The 21,582-nt window shown below is 50.2% G+C and overlaps 1 protein-coding gene across 3 annotated transcripts in view; it reads right to left on the bottom strand.

Moving 5' to 3' along the window:
• The window catches only part of DNAJC7 (DnaJ heat shock protein family (Hsp40) member C7), a 59,315-nt gene that overhangs the window by 9,209 nt on the left and 28,524 nt on the right, over nucleotides 1-21,582 (bottom strand). For all 3 annotated transcript variants that reach the window (XM_029574205.1, XM_029574206.1, XM_029574208.1), the window contains one exon: nucleotides 13,928-14,092. In XM_029574205.1, the coding sequence (XP_029430065.1) occupies nucleotides 13,928-14,092 (165 nt within the window). The remainder of the gene's footprint in view (nucleotides 1-13,927; nucleotides 14,093-21,582) is intronic.

The following is a 21,582-nucleotide window of genomic DNA, read 5'->3' as shown; positions in this document are numbered from 1 at the left end:
GGGCCTTGGAGGAACCATCCGCCGCCCAGTTACGAAGCCAAAGGAGACGACGCGCAGAGACCGCCGCGACCATGGATCTAGCAGAAGTCCGAAGAAGATCGTGGAGAGCATCTGCCCCATATGCTATTGCCGCCTCTAAGCGATCCGCCTGTGAGGCTTCCTCTTCCGAGAGGCCCGCATTTGCGTGGAGGACCTGAGCCCAGCGCAAACTGGCTCTCATCGCAAAGTTAGTACAAATGGCGGCCCGGACTCCTAAAGCTGATACCTCAAAAATCTTCTTGAGTTGCACCTCCAGCTTCCGGTCCTGGATATCTCTGAGGGCCGTGGCTCCCGTGACAGGGATCGTCGACCTCTTGGTCACCGCCGACACCGCTGCGTCCACCTTCGGGATCCTTAACAGCTCCAACGCTTCCTCCGGCAGAGGATAAAGCTTGTCCATGGCCTTTGTCACCTTCAGGCCTAACTCTGGGGTATCCCATTCCTTAAACAGAATATCCGTCGACGAGAAATGGAAGGGGAAAGCCACTGCGGGGCCAGTGAGACCCAGGAGTACCGGATCCATGTTGGCCTCCTGTCTGGCGACCACCGGCGGAGCCTCAATGCCCAGCTCCTCGAGGATAGCTGGGATAAGCGGGGCTAGTTCCTCCCTGCGGAAGAGGCGGACCACTTTCGGATCGTCGCCCTCCACGGCCTGCGCCCCTTTGCCCACTCCGGGCGGGGTGGAACCGCCCCCTGGTGTCCCCTCGGTCCCCCGCGGGGACTCCTCGTGGGAATTCACCTCATCAGAGACGGAGGACTCACTATCCGTGGCCTGTGGAACTCCCCGCGGGTTTCGTCTCGCCTTGGTAGAACCGGAGGTATGATCCGAGGACCCCTTGATCTTCTTCTGCTTGGGACCCGACCTGTGAGTCCCCGAAACAGCCCCCGACCCATGCTTACGCCTGCGGCCCTTGTATCTAAGGACCTTGCGTAGCAACAACGCAAAGTCAGTAGAAAAGGAGGAGGACCCGGAAGCCGAAGAATCCTCACTGGAACTAACCTCCCCAGGGGGCGCTGCCCCCCCTGGGGCATCCCCCCCCGTCGGACCCGGTCGCGGGGAAAGCGGAGGAGGCAAGGCGCCATTTTCTACCAGCACCCGTGCGATTTCGCGGGCCGAATTTAAAATGGCCGACACTCCCGCGCTAATCGGGAAGAGCTCCTCTGGCCCCCCCCGACGCTGCTGCTACACGCGGCGGCGAACGAATCGCCTGGGAACGGCTCCCCCCACGCGGCCCGGACGGCCCCTCACCCGCCCGGGACACAGGACGCGCAAAGGCCCTCCCTGGAGAGGCGCGCGCCGAGCTGCATGCTCGGCAGGCCGACCCGCGTGACATGAGGCGCGATCGCGTCGAAGAAAGCACAAAAAATAAATTAAACTAATTTAAAAAATCCGCCCCCACAGCAAGCGGCCCCCCCCCGTGAAAGAGAGACGGAGCCGCGACGAAACGGAGAGCCGGCAGGCAGAGAAAAAGCAAACCTTTTTTTTTTTTTTTTTTTTTTACAAGTACTCACTGCTGTCCACGGTCCTGGAGCCCTGTTCCAGCGGGGGTGAGTGAACTGGGCTCCCCGGTGTCACCCCCGACGCTGCCACTTGAACAGCCGGGCTCTCGGCCCTGGCAGCGGCCTCAACCAGGGGGGGATGGTCCCCTCGGAACCTTCCAACCCCCCTGGGAGGCAGGGCGGACCAATGAAAAACAGAAACCAACAAAAAAAATAATAAGAGCGCCTGGAAACTTTACTAACCAGACCTTTAAAAATTTAAGAATCAAACTACCCCTAACTGACTAGCAGGACCCAGGGCAGCCGAGGCTGTGACTGCACGTGCACCATCTACTGGAGACAGAGTAAGACTGAGGGGCTGTGGCTGGCACACTGTCATATACAAATTACATACACTCAAAAAATTGAAACCCTTGCTTCACGCATCTGATTTCCGGACAGTTCTACAAGCCATGCTGTTCTCGAAAACAGATTACTGCAATTCACTCCTCCTAGGCCTGCCCAAAAATGCACTCCGCCCCTTACAAATCCTGCAAAATACCGCAGCCCGTATCCTTACTAACACTAATTCAAAGGAACATATTACGCCAGTTTTGAAGGAGTTACACTGGCTCCCCATCCAATCGCGCATACATTACAAGACCCTAACACTTATCCATAAAGCCCTCCACAATCCTGAAATGAAATGGTTTAATAACTCACTTCTATTTCAAACTTCTATCAAACCTACTAGAAATCAATACCTTGCCACTTTACAGACCCCCTCGCCCAAACTATATAACCATGCCTCCACCAAAGCACGAGCGCTTTCCTATGCTGGCCCGCTGTTATGGAATACCATGCCCTCCGAACTGCGCCTTGAGCCATCTCCTAAACATTCAAGCAAAAACTCAAGACATGGCTATTCACACATGCCTATACTTGAAATATATATTTCTTTCTTCTCCTCTATATGCCCCAGTTCTATACATCATCTTGAATTTCTCCTATCTCTGTGGCTACTGTAAATGCCCTTCCATATAACTGCTCTTAATTGTTTTCGAAGTGCTATCTCCCCCCCCCTCCACCTCTAAATTAGATCTCCTTCTCCTCCTAACTCTTCCCTAACCCCATCATTTTTACTAGTATCCCTCTACTCTCCAGCTCTTTTTAACCCAGCTCACCCAAGCTATACCTAAATGATAGATCTGTTTTTAAAAGCTTCTACTTGTTTTATGTATCAAATATTTTTATACTTACCTTTGTTAAATATATAACGCTTGTATAACCCTGTTAAATGTATAACGCTTTTATAACCTTGTTAAATGTATAACGCCCCGGCGTAAGTTCTTGTTCACTGTACACCGACGTGATATCTTTGATGAGCGGCGGTATATAAAATTTTATAAATAAAATAATAAATATATGGCTGAGCCGAAAGGTCTTGCTCTGTCTCCATCTACTGGTGCGGAGTCACAACCCAGGTGTCCTGGCCTGATCCTGGTACGTACAGGGAAAAGAACTTTCTCCGATTAATTTTAAATGTGCCCCATGCTAACTTCATGGAGTGCCCCCTAGTCTTTCTACTATCCGAAAGAGTAAATAACCAATTCACATCTACCCGTTCTAGACCTCTCATGATTTTAAACACCTCTATCATATCCCCCCTCAGTCGTCTCTTCTCCAAGCTGAAAAGTCCTAACCTCTTTAGTCTTTCCTCATAGGGGAGTTGTTCCATTCCCCTTATTTTGGTAGCCCTTCTCTGTACCTTCTCCATCGCAATTATATCTTTTTTGAGATGCGGCAACCAGAATTGTACACAGTATTCAAGGTGCGGTCTCACCATGGAGTGATACAGAGGCATTATGACATTTTCCGTTTTATTCACCATTCCCTTTCTAATAATTCCCAACATTCTGTTTGCTTTTTTGACTGCCGCAGCACACTGTACCGAAGATTTCAATGTGTTATCCACTATGACACCTAGATCTATTTCTTGGGTTGTGGCACCTAATATGGAACCCAACATTGTGTAATTATAGCATGGGTTATTTTTCCCTATATGCATCACCTTGCACTTATCCACATTAAATTTCATCTGCCATTTGGATGCCCAATTTTCCAGTCTCACAAGGTCTTCCTGCAATTTATCACAATCTGCTTGTGATTTAACTACTCTGAACAATTTTGTGTCATCTGCAAATTTGATTATCTCACTCGTATTTCTTTCCAGATCATTTATAAATATATTGAAAAGTAAGGGTCCCAATACAGATCCCTGAGGCACTCCACTGTCCACTCCCTTCCACTGAGAAAATTGCCCATTTAATCCTACTCTCTGTTTCCTGTCTTTTAGCCAGTTTGCCCATTCCATAAGGGGGTCTATCTCCAGAGACACTTAGTGGCTTTTGGTTCCTCCCTGGCGGTTGATGTAGGCTACCATTGTTGCATTGTCAGACATCACGTGGACCTCTTGTCCCCGGAGCCTGAATTGTAGACACGCTAATTTGACCGCTCAGGCTTTCAGGCGGTTTAGTTCCAGTGTGCCTCTTCCTTGGTCCATCGCCCCTGGGTTGTCAATTCCTGACAGTGGGCACCCCACCCTCAGAGGCTCGCGTCCATCGTGAGGACTAGCCAGTTCAGTGGGGAAAGGCTTATACCCTTGCTTAGATGCACTTCCTGAGTCACCACTGGAGCTGAGAACATACTTCCATCGGTAGGTGGAGGCGAATCGAGTAGTCTTGAGACAGTGGGTTCCAACGTGACAGCAGGGAGCGATGGAGTGGTCGCATGTGTGCCCTTGCCCACGATACTAACTCCAGGGTTGATGTATCAAGCCGTGGACGTGGAGATAGCTCCACAACGTGGGGTGCATTGTGTTCGTCAACCGACGCACTTGGCACATCAGTTTTCTTATCCTCGAGGAAGGGAGGAAGAACTTGCCCAGCTTGGTATCAAACTGGACTCCCAGGTACTCTAAGTATTAGGAGGGCTTGAGACTGCTCTTGTCCATATTCACAACCCAACCGAGTTCCTGAAGCAGGGACCTAACCCTGCTGGTCATCTGGAGTTCCAACGATTTCACCTGGATCAGCCAGTCGTCTAAGAAAGGGTGCACCAGGATCCCTTTTTTCCTCAGTGTTGCCACTACAACCACCATAATTTTGGAGAACGTTCTGAGGGCGGTTGCCAGGCTAAAGGCAATACCCGGAATTGATAATGGTGGCCCAGTATCGCAAAGCGTAGGAAACGCTGGTGGTCTTGACGGATTGGGATATGAAGGTAGGCCTCCAAGAGGTCCAGGGATGTTAAGAACTCTCTCGGTTGTACGGCCATTATGACTGAATGAAGAGTTCCATGCAGAAGTGGATTACCCGCAGATAATGACTGACGCTCTTGAGATCCAGGGTGGGGCAAAATGAACCCTCCTTCTTGGGCATGATGAAATAGATGGAATAAAGCCCCATATTTTACTGGAGTGTAGGTACCGGGGTTATAGGCCTCAAACTGAGGAGCCTTACCAACGTGGATTCCACTGCCAGTTTTTTGTGCTGGGAGTGGCAAGGTGATATCATGAACATGTCCCGAGGGATGCTGCAAAATTCTAGGGCATATCCTTCTCATATGATGTCCAGTACTCACCTGTCAACGTGCTCTCGACCCACCGCTGATAGGGGGCGGACTATCCCTCTTCTATCTCCTCGTCCCCTAGATGGGTCGGCCAAACTTCATTGGAAAGTTCAGGTTGAACCTGAGCCCAAAGCAATTTCTCTTTTTGGTTGTTGGTTCCGAAAGCATTGAGACCTTCCCGAGGGCCAAGGTGTTTGAAACGACGATTTTCTGTAGGGCCGGAAATGCTGGGAGCCCCTCTTATCGTCTAGTAGCTGAGACACTGGAGATTCACCCCACTTACTAGCTAGCTTTTCCAATTCACTTCCGAATAGAAGGGATCCCTTAAAGGGCATCTTTGTGAGGTTTGCCTTAGAGGTCACGTCCGCTGACCAATTTTGCAGCCATAGCTGTCTTCTGGCTGCCACCACTGAGGTTACTCCTCTGGTCGAGGTACGCACTAGGTAGTGCTTGCATCTGCTAGGAAGGCTGTGGTGGGTTCCATCGCCTCTCTGGGGAGCACCCCTGAGGTATCTGCCTCTCTAGAGAGAAGCAGACATGAACGAGCCACCAGGGCACAACAGGAAGCGATCTGCAGTGTCATTGCTGTCGTGTCAAAGGCTTGCTTGAGAATGGACACCAACCGCTTGTCGTGTGCATCCTTCAAGGCCGCTCCTCCCTCTACTGGATAGTTGTCCACTTCAAGACAGCGCAGACCAGGGCATCAACTTTTGGGCAATGCAGGCGTTCTTTAGCCGAGTCCAGAGGGTACAGGGCCTCCAAGGCCCGACCTCCTGGCTTTCGGGACATCCCACTCCAAGTCAATCAACTCCTGGATGGCTTCCAGCATCAGAAAATAGGAAGAGGATTTCCGTAGAGACACCAAGATGGGATTCCTCTTTGGTTCTGACATAAGGTGCGTGCCGGAAATTCCCAGAGTAGAGTCTTCAGGGTCTGGGAGACCAGGGCCAGCAATTCATCTCTGTGGAAAAACCGTAGCATGGTCCGGTATGGCTCCAGGCCTGGAGGGATTTCCCCATCCTCCAATGAGTCTGCATCCCCATCGTCATCTGTAGTGTCTGGGTCTCTGTCAGGGATACCCTTGGTGAGGCGAGGCATGTCCCGATGCATGCTGATAGGGCTGGGAGGACAAGGTCTTCCCAGTTGGGGCTCAGACCAGGCAGGGGCAACAGTTGACTGTGCCTGAACAAAGGCTTGAAGGCCCTGAAAGAATTCCAACCAAGAAAAGGTCACGGGATACATACCTAGCCCAGGAGGAACTGGGGTAGGGGCCGTGAACTTCCCTCTCCCGAGGAGGACGCAGCCCCGGAATTGCTTAGAACTGGGGTGCTACCATATAATGTTGTGGCTGATCTGACCACACACTGGGAGTGGCTGGGCTTGAAGTTCTGAGAGTCCAACCCTCCCTGGGCTTCCTCACATTGCTGACACAGGAAGGATTCTAAGTCAGACTGTGCGGCCCTAATATGGCAGGTGGCACAAAGGGGGCGTCGCTTGTGCTTCTTAGTTGCCGTCCCATAGTTACTACTGTTCATTGGGGCTAACAAGTATTCTACACTACAGCTTGTGCATTCAGCTTGGAGGAGAAGTCCATTAACAGCTATTAATCAAGTTTACTTAGGGAATAGCCACTGCTATTAATTGCATCAGTAGCATCGGTTCTTCTTAGTGTTTGGGTAATTGCCAGGTTCTTGTGGCCTGGTTTGGCCTCTGTTGGAAACAGGATGCTGGGCTTGATGGACCCTTGGTCTGACCCAGCGTGGCAATTTCTTATGTTCTTATGGTTAGTGCCTGAGCTTGAGCATGCACAATTCCACCCCGACGCACGTAAGTAAAGGCGTCTGGTTGTGTGCAAATATCTGTGTGCAGTTATACGCACAGTTACGTGCACATGGGTGCTCGCACCTGAGCGCCCGTTAGGCGCACAACAGGGCCAGCCCGCACCGCACATACTGATGGAAAGTGGGGGGAAAATGGCGCCGCACAAAACCACACGCAAGATGGCGCCTCCGCTGCCTACCAAGTGGAGTGCCCACCAAGTCTGAAGTGGGCCTAGCCCATTGGGGGACCACTCAACTCGGGACAGTCATCGGTACGGCTCACTGAGCAAGGAGACTAGAGGAAAGACTTACCAAAGCCCTTCCACGTCTCTGAATCCGAGGAGTTGTTCTTTACTTACCTAGGCTCAGCGCTTACCAACTGAGTACAGAGACTGTCTCCGGCTGCAGAGCGGAGAGGGCATAGGCCGTCACTGCCGTGCTCGGCTTCCTGCACCTGCTGCCTTTCAGCTGCTTTGGCAGCAAAGTCCACACTTGGAACCAGCTACCAGACCAAGGCACACCTCTGAGGGATCTTTGAAATCGCCTCAGGAATTCTCAACTGGGGGAGGGACCATTAGGTATCACCGCAGGAGAGCGGGCTTGATCTTTCTCCAATTTAAAGGTAGAAATCTGAAGGTAAATTTTCCTCTGGGGTGACGTCAGCTTTGAAAACTGACTCAGTCTCCATCTGCTGGCAGGGGAGCACATAACCCATTGGTCCTGAGGCCATCTGGTTACCGTGAGGAAAGTTTTGTTCCTGTAGTACCACAGATCAGTCCAGACTCCTGGGCTTTGCTTCCCTTCCAGCAGATGGAGACAGAGAAAGTTTTGCTGAGACTGGCATATAACCTGGTGTGCCACCAGGTTATATAATCAAACAAAAACAAGCCCAGAAAACCTCAGAAATCTAAGGAAAATACCAATCGATTACACATGCGCAAGAAAATCTCAGTAGAACAATTTTTTTTTTAATCTTTTAACAGATGCTGAGAGTTCAATAGCAGTGACTAGGAGCACGGTGAAATCAGATGCGAATACCCCCTGAGGTAGAACGCGATCGAAACATGGCCATGTCGGGGTGATGTACAGTTTTGACATTGAACTTAAGTACTGGTTATTTGTTTGGCTCCTGGACTTGGGCAAAGTTGCAATATATGATCTCTCTACCCCGGGGACTTCTCATGACTTTTTATATAAAAAATAAAATACTAAAAAAAGTTTTCTTGACTCTGAATGAGCAGGATAATAAAATTATAATAAAGTTGGACCAGAGGTCTATACGGTTTGTTGCCATTTGCAAGCTGAGGTCATGGAGGTCCTACAAATTACCTGTTAAAAGATAAAAAAAAATTGTTCTTCTGAGGTTTTCTTGTGCATGTGTGATTGATTGGTATTTTCCACCAGGTTATATGCCAGGGGAGAAAGTCTGATACTTCACTTTCAATGCATATCCAGCATAACTCTCTGCTTCAATGGCAGGGGGGAATGAAGAAAAGTGGATCTATATATAGACAACAACCAATAAGGACTGAATTACATAGTCTGGGTAAACAAATAAGCATGGGTGTAGCTTGCTTATTGCGGCAGTTACTACCCCTAACTAATTAAGCTAGATATTTCACTTAGATGCAGTTCCAACACTGCTCTCTACATTAATGGCGGGGGTGGAAGGGAAATAGAACCAAAAGGTTACTAAGGGCCAAGAGTAACAGATAAGTATGAGAAAAAAAAAAAAAAAGAGTGCGAAAGCTTGCTGGGCAGACTGGATGGGCCGTTTGGTCTTCTTCTGCCGTCATTTCTATGTTTCTAAGTATTGACCTATAACCAAGCCAAGACACCACTGACCTAAACAAACATCCCTCCCTTAACACGTTCCTCCAAACAAGCAGAAGAATGTGGAAACAATGCCTTAATGGGAAACAATCCATTTCAACGATAAACAGAAGAAACCTGTGCCCTTCTTCAGTCTATTTACAAGAACAGAACGAGTGGACTCTCCAATCCTCTTCCCCTAAATGGGCGGGACTCTGAACTGATCTGTGGTACTACAGGAACGAAAATTAGTAGGTAAGAACCAATTTTCTTTTCCCTGTACATACCCAGATCAGACCAGACTCCTCGGATGTACTTAAGCTCCCCTTATCTCAGCTGGGACCTGGAGAGTCTCGCTCAAAGTACACTTTCACCAAAGCTCATGGGATCCTGAGCCCAAACATCCAAATGGTAATGTCTGTCAAAAGTGTGCAATAACTCAAGTAGCTGCCCTACGCATTTCCTGTGGTGACACTTGCTGGCATTCCGCCCAGGATGCCGCTTGCGAACGAGTAGAATGAGTTCTCAAACCCTCAGGGACAGAGCGACCCTGGCATATGTAAGCCAAATCTATCGCCTCTTTTCAGCCACCTTGCTATGGTGGATTTAGAAACTTTATGTCCCTTCTTTGCACCACTTCATAGAACAAAAAGATGATCTGAAAGTCAAAAGCTATTAGTGATCTCAGGATAGCACAGCAAGACCCTTCTTACATCCAATAGCCTCAAATCCTTTGCGTGAAGTGTAGACGCATCCAGAATTGGATTTGACTGATTCAAATGAAAAGACAATACCACCTTAGATAGAAAAGAAGGAACTGTATGCCACAAGACTCCATCATCTGCAATCCTCAGAAAAGGATCCCTGCATGAAAGAGCCTGTAGCTCCGAAATCCTCCTAGCAGAACAAATCGCCACCAAGAACACAACCTTTAAAGGTAAGATCCTTCATAGTCGATCTCCAAAGCGGCTCAAATGGCACCTTATACAACCCCTTGAGAACCAAGTTTAGGCTCCGGGGGGGACAACACACTTTCCTCACTGGAGGCTGCAAATGCTTCACCCTCCGGAGAAAATGCACCACATCTGGGTGTGATGCTAGGGCTGCTCCCTGAATTTTGCCTCTAAGATGGATCAAAGCTGGCACCTGGACCCTGAGGGAACTGAAGGCCAAACCCTTCACCAATCCCCGTTGCAAAATAACAAAACTTGCGCTACGGTCGCACGATTAGGAGTTCTGCGCACCAGGGGTCAAAGACCTTCCACACTCTGACATAGGCCAAGGATGTTGTCATCTTCCTAACCTGTAACACAGTGGAAAAAACATCATGATAACCTTTACCCCTCAGACGTTCCGTCTCAAAAGCAAGCTACTTGATCTGAAAATATGGGGCCTTGTCGCAAGAGGTTGGTAGATGAGCCAGATGCAACAGTCCATCCACTGCAAGATTGATCAAATCCCTGGTGCGCAGGGTGCCACCAGAATCACCTCTCCCTGATGAATTTTTATTCACCCCAACACCTTGCCTACTAACGGCCATGGCGGGAACACGTACAGGAGAACCCCGTGGCCATGGGAGTACCAAAGCGTTGACTCCTGCTCCACATTCCCTCCTGCGACTGAAGCGCGGGGCCTTGGCATTTGCTTAAGTTGCCATCAAGTTGAAGCAAGGAGTTCCCAATTTGCAACAGATAAGCTGCATCGCTAAACCAGACAACTCCCACTCTTTGGGTCCAGCTGCCGATGGCTGAGGAAAACGGCCTGAACATTTTCTACTCCAGCTATGTGGGACGCTGCCAGTACCTCCAGATTCTGCTCCGCCCAGCGAACCAATTCCTGGTCCCTTCTTGCCAGTTGATGTAAGCCACGGTTGTCGCATTGTCCGACAGAATCTGTACCTGCCGACTGTGCACCAGGGGCAGAAAGGCTTGTAACACGAGTCTCACTGCTGGTCTCCAAATGACTGATGGATAACAAAGCCTCCTCCGGCAACCACTGGCCCGCAGCCAACTGATTTTGACACAGCCCCCCCAACCAGAAAGGCTGGCGTTGGTTGTAACCACAACCCAGCTCAGAATCTCCAAGGGTACCCCCTGTTCAAATGGTCGTGCCCAAACCACCATGAAAGACTTGACCTGGCTGCTACCGTTGGGGGTAACTGAAGATGAAACTGCTCCGACAATGGATCCCAGCGGGAGAGTAACGTGCCCTGTAGTGGTCTCATGAGTGAGGCACCAAATCCAACATGGAAGCCATGGAGCCAAGAACCTGCAAGTAATTCCAAACCCTGGAAACTGCCACCACCAAGAAGTTGCAAACCTGTCTCTGCAGCTTGCTGATCTGTTCTTCAGTGAGAAACACTCACCCGCTTCCGGTGTTGAATCGCACCCCCAGGGACTCCAACACCTGAGAAGGGGTCAACTGACTGACAGATTCATAACCCATCTCAGAGATCTTAGCCGCTGCAGCACCACTGTCACTGCTTGACTGCAAAGGGACTATGATTTTGCCCGAATCAGTAAATCGTAGAGATATTGGTGAATCAGAATGCCCTTCTTCTTATAGGACCGCCGCCATCATGATCATCAGCTTGGTGAAGGTTTTCGGAGCTGTAGCCAACTGAAATGTAGCGCTCAAAACTGAAAATGGGACCAGAGAATCATAAACTGGAGGGACCATTGATGATTTGACCAGATTGCTATGTGAAAATAAGCCTCGGTCAAATCCAGAGAAGCCAAAAACTCTCCTTTGCACATAGCAGCAATCACAGAATGTAAGGTCTCCATTCGAAAACGAGGTATCTTGAGAGCCGTGTTCACCTTCAAGTCCAAGATGGGACGGAAAGTACCCTCCTTTTTTGGGTAAATGGGAGTACCTTCCCATTCCCCTTTCTTCCATAGAAATGGGTACAATAGCTTCCAACCTCTTTAGACGGTCGATGGTCTCCCGAGCCACCTTTGCTTGCGTACGAGCAAAGAGACTCCCATAAACACAACTTTTAGCAGCCGAGCAAATTCTCAAGCGTAACCTTGTCTTTTCACATTCCGGACCCATTGATACATGGTGATCTTGGACCACTCCTCGCAGAAAAGAGGCAACCAACCCTCTACTGCTGGGACTGCGGAATGGACCGGCCTCGAATCATTGGGCGGATGTAGGACTTGAGGCCCCCTGGCCAGAACCATCTGTTGCCTGCCAGATCCTTGCCTCTGGACCCCTCCTGCAGCCAGATTCTGATGAAAACATTGATTCGACTGAAAGCAAGACTGTGAGAAGGCAGCACCTACGACGCCCTTCGGTTTATCCTCTGGCAGTTTATGTGACTTATTGTCGCCCAGATGCTTCACCCAACTCCTCTAAGTCTTCTCCAAACAACAACTTTTCCTTAAAAGGGTAACGCTCCTGGCAACCAGAATGGTCGTTCCTCTTCATGACTGCTGAGACAGCAACATCCGTCTTTGGAAAACTCGCAATAGCTCCAGCGTGTCCCGGACAGCGGATTACAGCTTGTCCATAGCCCTGCTCACCTTGAGGCCAGTCTCCGGAGTATCCCACTCCCTGACCACCAATCGCTTCACCGAGCTATGAAAAGGGAATGTCTTGGCCGGACCCCGCAAGCCTGCCATGACCAGGTCCATCTCCTCCTGGTCTGTATTCCCTTGAGGGACTGCGGAATCAGGGGTCCCAGCTCTTCCTTCTGAAAGAGGCGAAGCACCTTGGGATCATCGCCTTCCAATGCAGGGAAAAACCCTGGCTCCTCGACCGGACCCTGGACGCTCTGCTCCAGATCAGAGTCTAGAGAGGGCAGCACTGGGGACAATCCCTTCTCAGATTCTTCACCGGCAGCCCCAGCACCGATTGGGCACAGATCCTCCTTATCTTCGTGGCCCTCGGGGCCCCGGGCACTTTAGCCCTCTTCTTGGGCGGTGGGCCCACTGCATTGTGCTTGTGAGAGGGCTGGTCCATAGCCTGATGCACCAGAAATGCCTCATGCATTAGTCAACAAACTCTGGAGAAAAAGGTTGAGTTTAGTTTATTGATTTTCTATACCATCACATCGGCAAGGCCTTCACAACGGTTTACAATCGGTTAAAAAAGGAGCAACGATCTCTGAATCCTCTGCCAGAGGATCAGAATCCTCCTCCGACTGCACTGCATGGGCCCCTTAGACCTCAACGGGGCTGATTTCATCCAATGAAAGCACAAGTGGGAGATGCCTTCCCCCTGCTGCCCTTGAGCCGCAAAGGTCTGCAAAATGGCCGCCGTTCCTGCGCTCAGCGGGAATGGGTCCTCAGCCTCCTGCAGCGCAACTTTCGGCCCCCCCAGACTGGCACCACACAGAAGACGCTGCCATAGCCCCTCCCGACGTACCCTCCCCGCCAGAAGGGATGGTCCCACCAGGACCTGCCAACCTCCTGGGAGAGTGCTGAAGGAGAACAGACTCCTATGAATTTCTCTTCCTATTTTTTTTTTTTTAAGATTCAAAACTGCAGGCTTTGTACCTCCATCTGCTGGAGACAGAGAGATACTGAAAAACTGCAGATGCTATGCTGGGTTATGTAGTGTCAGGAAAACTCTGTCTCCATCTGCTGGAAGGGAGGCAAAATCCAGGAGTCTGGACTGATCTGGGTATGTACAAGGAATGGCTGCAATTACAGTACTAGTCATAACTAAGCCAGCTGGCAGCTGGAACTGTAAAATATTAAACATGTTCCCCCTTTTTGTGGACTCTAGACACATTCCAAAGCACCAATATGTGTTACATGTTTTCAGAAGTGATTTTTTGAATGGTCAAATAGAACTGGTACAACCTCAGATGTCCCTCATCCATAATAGTCACAGTTCCTGCACAGAAGACCAACTGGAGGCAGATATAGACTTTAAACTACAGATTAAACAGCAGTCATATTTCAGAGGCAGACTTTCACATCATCCAAAATGAACTTCTGTGAGATATGATGGCATTCCATGATCTGACTGGTGCTCATTCAAATTATGGTCCCCAGCTTCAAACACTGCGCCCCGCTCCAGAGATCTGGAATTACCAAGCGCCAGCACAGCTATGAACAAAGCAGCTGGCAGGAGCTTTTTCATCTGTCCCTCTAGGTCCTGCTACTAACAGAGGGACATCCGTGCCCCCTCCTTACCTTCGAGTTAACCGTTCCCCGGTTACAGTACAGTTTGGCGTTGGTTTTAATGTTGTTTGGGTCTATCGCGAGAGCCTCCGAGTACAGCTCATAGGCCAGCTCGTAGTTCCCTTCCTTGAATGCTTGGTTCCCTTCTTCCTTTTTTGCTTTCAGAGCTTTGGCATTCTGGAAAATAGAGAAAGATGATATTGCGCAGGCTGGCAGCTAAGCTATCATTTCCAATGACGGATCAAGTTGGTGCAAACTACTTCAGTATGGTTACTGAGCAACGTCCAATATTCCCCTCCCCCGATCATGCATGACAAGAAACCTGCTGAGACATAGCAAGGGGTAGCTCATGCTACAGCAATCTCTAATGCTGTTAATTACAGGTTTCTCTGTTTTTTCCTTATCATCTAACAAAGTTACAATAAAGAGCTGAGACACTGTTAAAATGTAACACACGAGGGATGTATTAACCTCTGTCATCAGCGACCATGTATGTTTAGGAAACAGAACCTAACCAGCTTACAACAGTGGTGGCCAATTCCGGTCCTCAAGAGCCATAAATAGGCCACGGTTTCAGGATATCCACAATGAATATGCATGAGATAGATCTGCATACAAGGGAAGCAGTGCATGCCAATCTACTTCATGCATATTCATTGTGGATACCACGAAAATCTGGCCTGTTTGTGGCTCTTGAGGATCAGAATTGGCCACCTCTGTCTTACAGTCAGGAACATGCAGCCAGCTCGGAAGAGGGTATTTTGACTACTAATCCTGGAGTCAGGATTGAGCTACTATGTATCATTTCTACAGCGCTAGAGACATATATAGCGCTGCATAGATACACACAAGACAGTCCTTGCTCTGTGAAGCTTATACAGCTTCCAAAAGGGAGCAGGGAGAAAAGACAATATAATGGAGAAATTATTTACCTGATCATTTCGATTTCCTTAGTGTAAACAGATAGTCTCAGGACCAGTGGGTTATATGCTCCCCTGTTAGCAGATGGAGACTGAGTTAGGTTTCAAAGCTGATGTCACCTTAGATACACCCCTGCAGTGACCTCAACCATTCAGTATTCTCTTCCAAAGCCATTGTGAACATACTACTGAAAAGCCTTAATTTGAACTTGGCAATTTCTTATGTTCTTATGATGAAGACTTGATTAAAACAATTAAAAAACTGGAGCCATAACTGTACTCAACCACGAAAGCGCTGGGTCCCAGTAACACTATAGATGCCCTGAGCTGGGGATAGGGCGACAGCTTACCTGCACTCTTGTGCAATCAAGATTTGCCTCATGGGTGATTCCTTGGCACTGTTCATGGGCAGCCGTGGGAGGGATGCTGAGTCCATCTGTCTACACTAAGGAAAACAAAATTATCAGATAAGTAATTTCTCCATTTCCTAGCGTGTAGCCAGATGGACTCAGGACCAATGGGATGTACAAAAGCTACTCCTGAATGGGGCAGGAGGCTGCCCGCAGAACGGTTAGCACCGCTCTCCCAAAGGCTGTGTCCTCTCGGGTGGTAGAACCTGGAGGTGTGTAAGGAGGACCACGTCGCAGCTCAACATATGTCGGCGGGAGACAGTAGTTTAGCTTCCACCCAGGATACTGCCTGGGCCCTGGTAGAATGATGTTTGACCTGGAGGGGTAAAGGCTTCCTCTGCCTCTACGTAAGTTCCCTTGATTACTGCCTTGATCCAGCAAGCTATGGTAGCTTACGAAGCCGCTTCACTCTGTTTCTTTCCCCCGTGAAGAACAAACAAGCGATCTGTCTTGCACACCAGTTCTGAACGTTCCCAGATACTGCACTAAAAGTCTACCAACGTTTAGAAGGCAAAAAGGTGATACCCTTCCGGGTCCTTGAGTCTCTCCAGGGACAGGAAGGAGATGGATTGGTTCAGGTGAAACTCTGAGACCACCTTTGGTAAGGAGAGGCCGGTGCAAAGCTGTACGGTTCCTGGAGTAAATCGAAGGAACAGTTACCAAGATAGCACTTGTAGCTCAGAGATGAGACAAGCCGAGCATATCGCCACCAAAAATACAATCTTTAATGTCAATAGGCATAGTGACAGATTGCACAGTAGTCTGAAGGAAGGCCCTGCCAGAAAGTCCAATACTATATTGAGGTTCCATGGGGGGCCGACCACTTTAAGGGTGGTCGGAGTTGTTTAACCCCTTTTAGGAAATAGGCCAAGTTCAGATGCGCCAACCGATGGGTTCCGTTCACCTCAGCCCTGAAGCAGGAGAGGGCTGCTACCTGGACCTTTAGGGAGCTGAGGGACAATCCTTTCTTCAGGCCGTCCTGTAAAAATTTCAGGATCATGGTGATCTTGGCTGTTTGTGGGCTCCTCGCACCAGGCCTCAAATATTCTCCAGATACATATGTTCGCCAAGGACGTTGAAAACTTCCTCACACGAAGCAATGTGGCGATCACGGCCACCGAATATCCTCACTTTGTCAGGTGAGCCCTCTCAAGGGCCAGACTATAAGAGAGAATTGAGATGGATTTTCGTGAAGGACCGGACCTTGCTGGAGAAGATCCCTGTGCGGGGAGGCAAAGGGGACTCCCCACGAGAAGCCTCCACATGTCTGCGTATCACAGGCGTCTGGGACAATCTGGGGCCACCAGAAGGACTAATCCTCTGTGGTGTTCGATCTTGCATATGATCTTGCTCAGTTGAGACCATGGAGGGAAGGTGTACAGTAAGTCCTCTGACCAGGACCAGACGAGGGCATCGATCCCTTGGGAGCACTGATCTCGTCTGCGACTGAAAAATTGGGGAACCTTCGCATTGTGAGATATAGTCAGTAGGTCGATGGGAGATCCTAGCGATCTACTAGGAGCTGGAAGGCTCTGGTCGACAACGTCCATTTTCCCAGAACCAGGCTCTCCCTGCTGAGAAAGTCTGCTCTGACGTGTCTTTTCCCACGATGTGGGAGGCCGAGATCCCTTGTAGGTTTAACTCCACCCATTCCATAAGGGGGTCTATCTCCAGAGATACTTGTGGCTTTTGGTTCCTCCCTGGCAGTTAATGTACGCAACTGTTGTTGCGTTGCCCAATATCATGCGGATTGCCTGTCCCTGGAGCCTGTGGCTGAATTGCAGGCATGCTAATCTGACTGCTCACACTTCCAGGGGGTTTATGTTCTAGTTTGCCTCTGGGTTGTCAATTCCTGACAGTGAGCTTCCCACCCTCGGAGGCGTGTGTCCATTGTGAGGATAACCCAGTTTGATGGGGACAGGCTTACACCCTTGCTTAGGTGAACTTCCTGTAGCCACCACTGGAGCAGAGTGCATACTTCCATCGGTAGGTGGAGGCGAATCGAGTAGTCTTGAGACAGTGGGTTCCAAGTGACAGCAGGGAGTATTGGAGAGGCCGCATCTGTGCCCTCGCCCACGGTACTACTTCCAGGGTTGACGCAATGAGGCCAACGACCTGGAGATAGTAGGGCGCATTGTGTTAGTCAACCGACGCATTTGGTCCATCAGTTTCCTTCTCCTCGAGGAAGTGTGGAAGCCTTTGTCCTGCTTGGTGAAAGAATTGGACCCCTAGGTACTCTAAGGACTGGAAGGGCTTGAGGCTGCTCTTGTCCATGTTCACAACCCTACCGAGTTCCTGTAGGAGACAGCTGACCCTGCTGGTCATGTGGAGGCTCTCATCCAATGACTTCGCTCGGATCAGCCAGTCATTCAAGTAAGGGTGCACCAGGATCCAGTCTTTCCTCAGTGCCACCGCCACCAGAATTTTGGAGAATGTTCTGTGGGCGGTTGCCAGGCCGAAGGGCAACACCTGGAACTGATAATGGCAGCCCAGTACCGCAAAGCGCAGAAAACACTGGTGGTCTTGATGGATTGGAATATGAAGGTAGGTTTCCTGGTTGCAGTGCCATTATGACGGAGCGAAGAGTTTCCATACGGAAGTGAATATCCGCAGATTACGGCTGACGTTCTTGAGAGCCAGGATGGGTCAGAATGAACCTTTTTCTTGGGCACGATGAAATAGATGGAATAACGCCCCATATTTGCTGGGGTGTAGGGTACCGAAGTTGTAGCCCTCAGACAAGAGCCTTATCAGTGTAGATTCCACTGCCAGTTCTTGTGCTGGGAATGGCAAGGTGACATCATGAACCTGTCCCGAGGGATGCTGCGAAATTCCTGACTGTAACCTTCTTGTATGATGTCCAGTACCCAATTTGTCAGAAGTGATCTCGACCCACCGCTGATAGAAGAGGGATAGCCAGCCCCCTATCTCCTCGTCCCGTGGACGGGTCCGACCCAACTTTATTATGGAGTTTGGGTTGAACCTGAGCCTGAACCTTTTCCTCTTTTTGGTTGTTGGTTTCGAAAGGACTGAGACACCTTCCCGAGGGCCGAGATGACTGAAATGATCATTTCTGTAGGGCCTGAATTGCTGGGAGCCCCTGGCCCTACCCCTCATGGGTGAAGGGCACTGTGACTTCTTTTTCTTATCTTCCGGTAGCCGGGGCACTGGAGATTCACACTTAATGGCTAGCTTTTCCAATTCGCTTCCAATAGGAGGGATCCCTTGAAGGGCATCTTTGTGAGGTTCGCCTTAGAAGTTGCATCTGCTGACCAATTTCGCAACCATAGCTGTCTTCTGGCCGCCACTACTGTGGCTGCTCCTCTGGCCGAGGTATGCCACAGGTCTGAACTTGCATCAATCAGGAAGGCTGCGGTGGGTTCAATCGCCTCTCCGGCCTTCGCCCCTGAGCTATCTACCTCTCTCAAGAGAGAAGCAGACACGAGTGAGCCACCAGGGCACAACAGGAAGCGATCTGCAGTGTCATTGCTGTCACATTAAAGGCTTGCTTAAGGATGGATTCCAACCGCCTATCATGAGCATCCTTCAAGGCCGCTCCTCCCTCTACAGGGATAGTTGCTCGCTTCGAGACTGCGCAGACCAGGGAATCCACTTTCGGGAAACGGGGCACTGGAGATTCACACTTACTGGCTAGCTTTTCCAATTCGCTTCCAAATAGGAGGGATCCCTTGAAGGGCATCTTTGTGAGGTTCGCCTTAGAAGTTGCATCTGCTGACCAATTTCGCAACCATAGCTGTCTTCTGGCCGCCACTACTGTGGCTGCTCCTCTGGCCGAGGTATGCACTAGGTCTGAACTTGCATCAATCAGGAAGGCTGCGGTGGGTTCAATCGCCTCTCCGGCCTTCGCCCCTGAGCTATCTACCTCTCTCAAGAGAGAAGCAGACACGAGTGAGCCACCAGGGCACAACAGGAAGCGATCTGCAGTGTCATTGCTGTCACATTAAAGGCTTGCTTAAGGATGGATTCCAACCGCCTATCATGAGCATCCTTCAAGGCCGCTCCTCCCTCTACAGGGATAGTTGCTCGCTTCGAGACTGCGCAGACCAGGGAATCCACTTTCGGGAAACGCAGGCATCCCTTGATTGCTGGTCCAGAGGGTACAAGGCCTCCAAGACTCGACCTCCTTTAAAACTTGCCTCCGGGGCATCCCATTCCAGGTCAATCAACTCCTAGATGGCTTCCAGCATCGGGAAATAGCAAGAGGCTATCCATAGACACACCAGGGTGGGGGTTCTTCTTTGGCTCTGACATAGGGTCCGTGCCCGGAACTCCCAGAGTCTTCAGGCTCTGGGAGACTAGGGCCGGTAATTCATATCTGTGGAAAAATCAAAGCATGATCCAGTATGGCTCCAGGCCTGGAAGGATTTCCTCATCCTCCAATGAATCCCCATCATCGTCTGTGGTGTCTGGATCCCTGTCAGGGATACCCTTGGTGAGGCGAGGCACGTTCCGAGGCCTGTTGACAGGGCCGGGAGGGCGAGGCCTTCCCAGCTAGGGCTCAGTCCGGGCATGGGCACAGACTGACTACACCTGAATAAAGGCTTGAAGGCCCTGAAAAAATTCCAACCAAGAGAAGGCTGCTGGGTCCATATTTGGCCCAGGAGGAACTGGGGGAGGGGCTGCTGAACTGCCCTTTCCAGGGAGGATGCAGCCCCAGAATTGCTCAGGTCCGGGGTGCTGCCAAGGTCGTGGCTGGACTTGGAAAAGTTCTGAGAATCCAGCCCTCCCTGAGCCTCCTCACAATGCTGACATAGGCAGCATCCCAGGCTTCTTTGCTGCCTCTGTAGCTTGTGCATTTAGTCGACTAATGTCTCTTGAGTGCACACAGACTTGTCTTGGCACACGTAGATCTAAGTGGCCGGTTGTGCGCTAAAGAGTGCGTGCAGCTATGCGCTAAAGAGTGCGTGCACTTATGCGTGCAGCTATGCACATACTTACGTGTATGTTAGGCGCACAGAAGGCCAGTCTGCACCATGCGTACCAACGAAGGGGGTAAAATGCCACCGCACCAAACCACATGCAAGTTGGCACAGCCATGGATTGCAACGTGGAGAGTCCACAGAGCCTGAAGCGGGGCCGCTCAACCCGCTCGGAAACCCTCTTCCCTCGCCCGAATGGGAGCGATGTCAGTACAGCGCACCAAGCAAGGAGACCGAAGGAAAGACTTACCAAAGCCCTTCCACGTCTCAATCGGAGGAGTTCTCTACTTACCTGGTCTCAGCGCTTACCGGCTGAGTACAGAGACGGTCTCTAGCTGCGGGGGGGGGGGGTGAGAGGGCTTAGGCTGTCACTGCCGTGCTCAGATTCCTGCACCTGCTGCCTTTCAGCTGCTTCAGCAAAGTCCACTCCGGGAGCCGGTTACTGGACCAAGGCAAACCTCTGAGGGATCTTGGAAATCACCTCAGGAATTCTCAACTGGGGGAGGGACCCTTAGATATCACCGCAGGAGAGCAGGGCCTTTCAATTTGAAGGTAAATTTCTCCTTTGAATTAGTGCTGCATTTCCGCAAAACAGCACTGCTGATGTGGGGATAGCGTCCACATCTGCTAGGAGACTGGAAAATTGGTCCTTACCTGCTAATTTTCGTTCCTGTAGTACCACAGATCTGTCCAGACGCCTGTGTTTTGCCTCCCCTCCAGCAGATGGAGACAGAGAAGTTTTGACTGACTCTGCCCTATATCCTGAGGTGCCATCTACAGTCCATCAGTATTACTCAGTATCAAAGCAGAATTGTTCAACCCCAAATTAACTATACAACAACAACAACAACTGGCAATTCATATGTCCACTGAACTGGCTCACTAATCCCGTGGGAACAGAACCCGTGACAACCGAGAAATCGTGAACACAGCAAAAACCAGATCTGCAGCACCAAATAAAACAATTGCTGAATGAGCGGACTCTCCATTATCTCCACGCATAAAGCGGGTGGGACTCTGGACTTATCCGTGGTACTACAGGAACGAAAATTAGCAGGCAAGGACCAGTTTTTCCTTCCCTGTACATACCCGGATCAGTCCAGACTGCTGGGATGTACCAGAGCTTTCTTACTTGGAGTGGGACCCTGAGAGTCCCACTTGGATCACACCTTCTCCACCCCCAGAGCCAGGGCCTGGACGTCCCAACCAGTAATGTCTCGAAGGTGTGTAAAGACTTCCAAGTAGCTGTCCTGCAAATCTCTTGTGGCGAAACTTGTTGGCACTCCGCCCATGATGCTGCCTGTGAACGGGTAGAATGGGCACAAAGACAGATTGGAAGGGGCCTGCCATGGAGCAAATACACTGAACTTATAGCCTCTTTCAACCAGCGGGTTATT

Source organism: Rhinatrema bivittatum, chromosome 12, assembly GCF_901001135.1.
Source record: "Rhinatrema bivittatum chromosome 12, aRhiBiv1.1, whole genome shotgun sequence".
Taxonomy (NCBI): domain Eukaryota; kingdom Metazoa; phylum Chordata; class Amphibia; order Gymnophiona; family Rhinatrematidae; genus Rhinatrema; species Rhinatrema bivittatum.
Note: the sequence above shows the minus strand (reverse complement) of the source record. Positions and strands in the feature narration are given on the sequence as shown.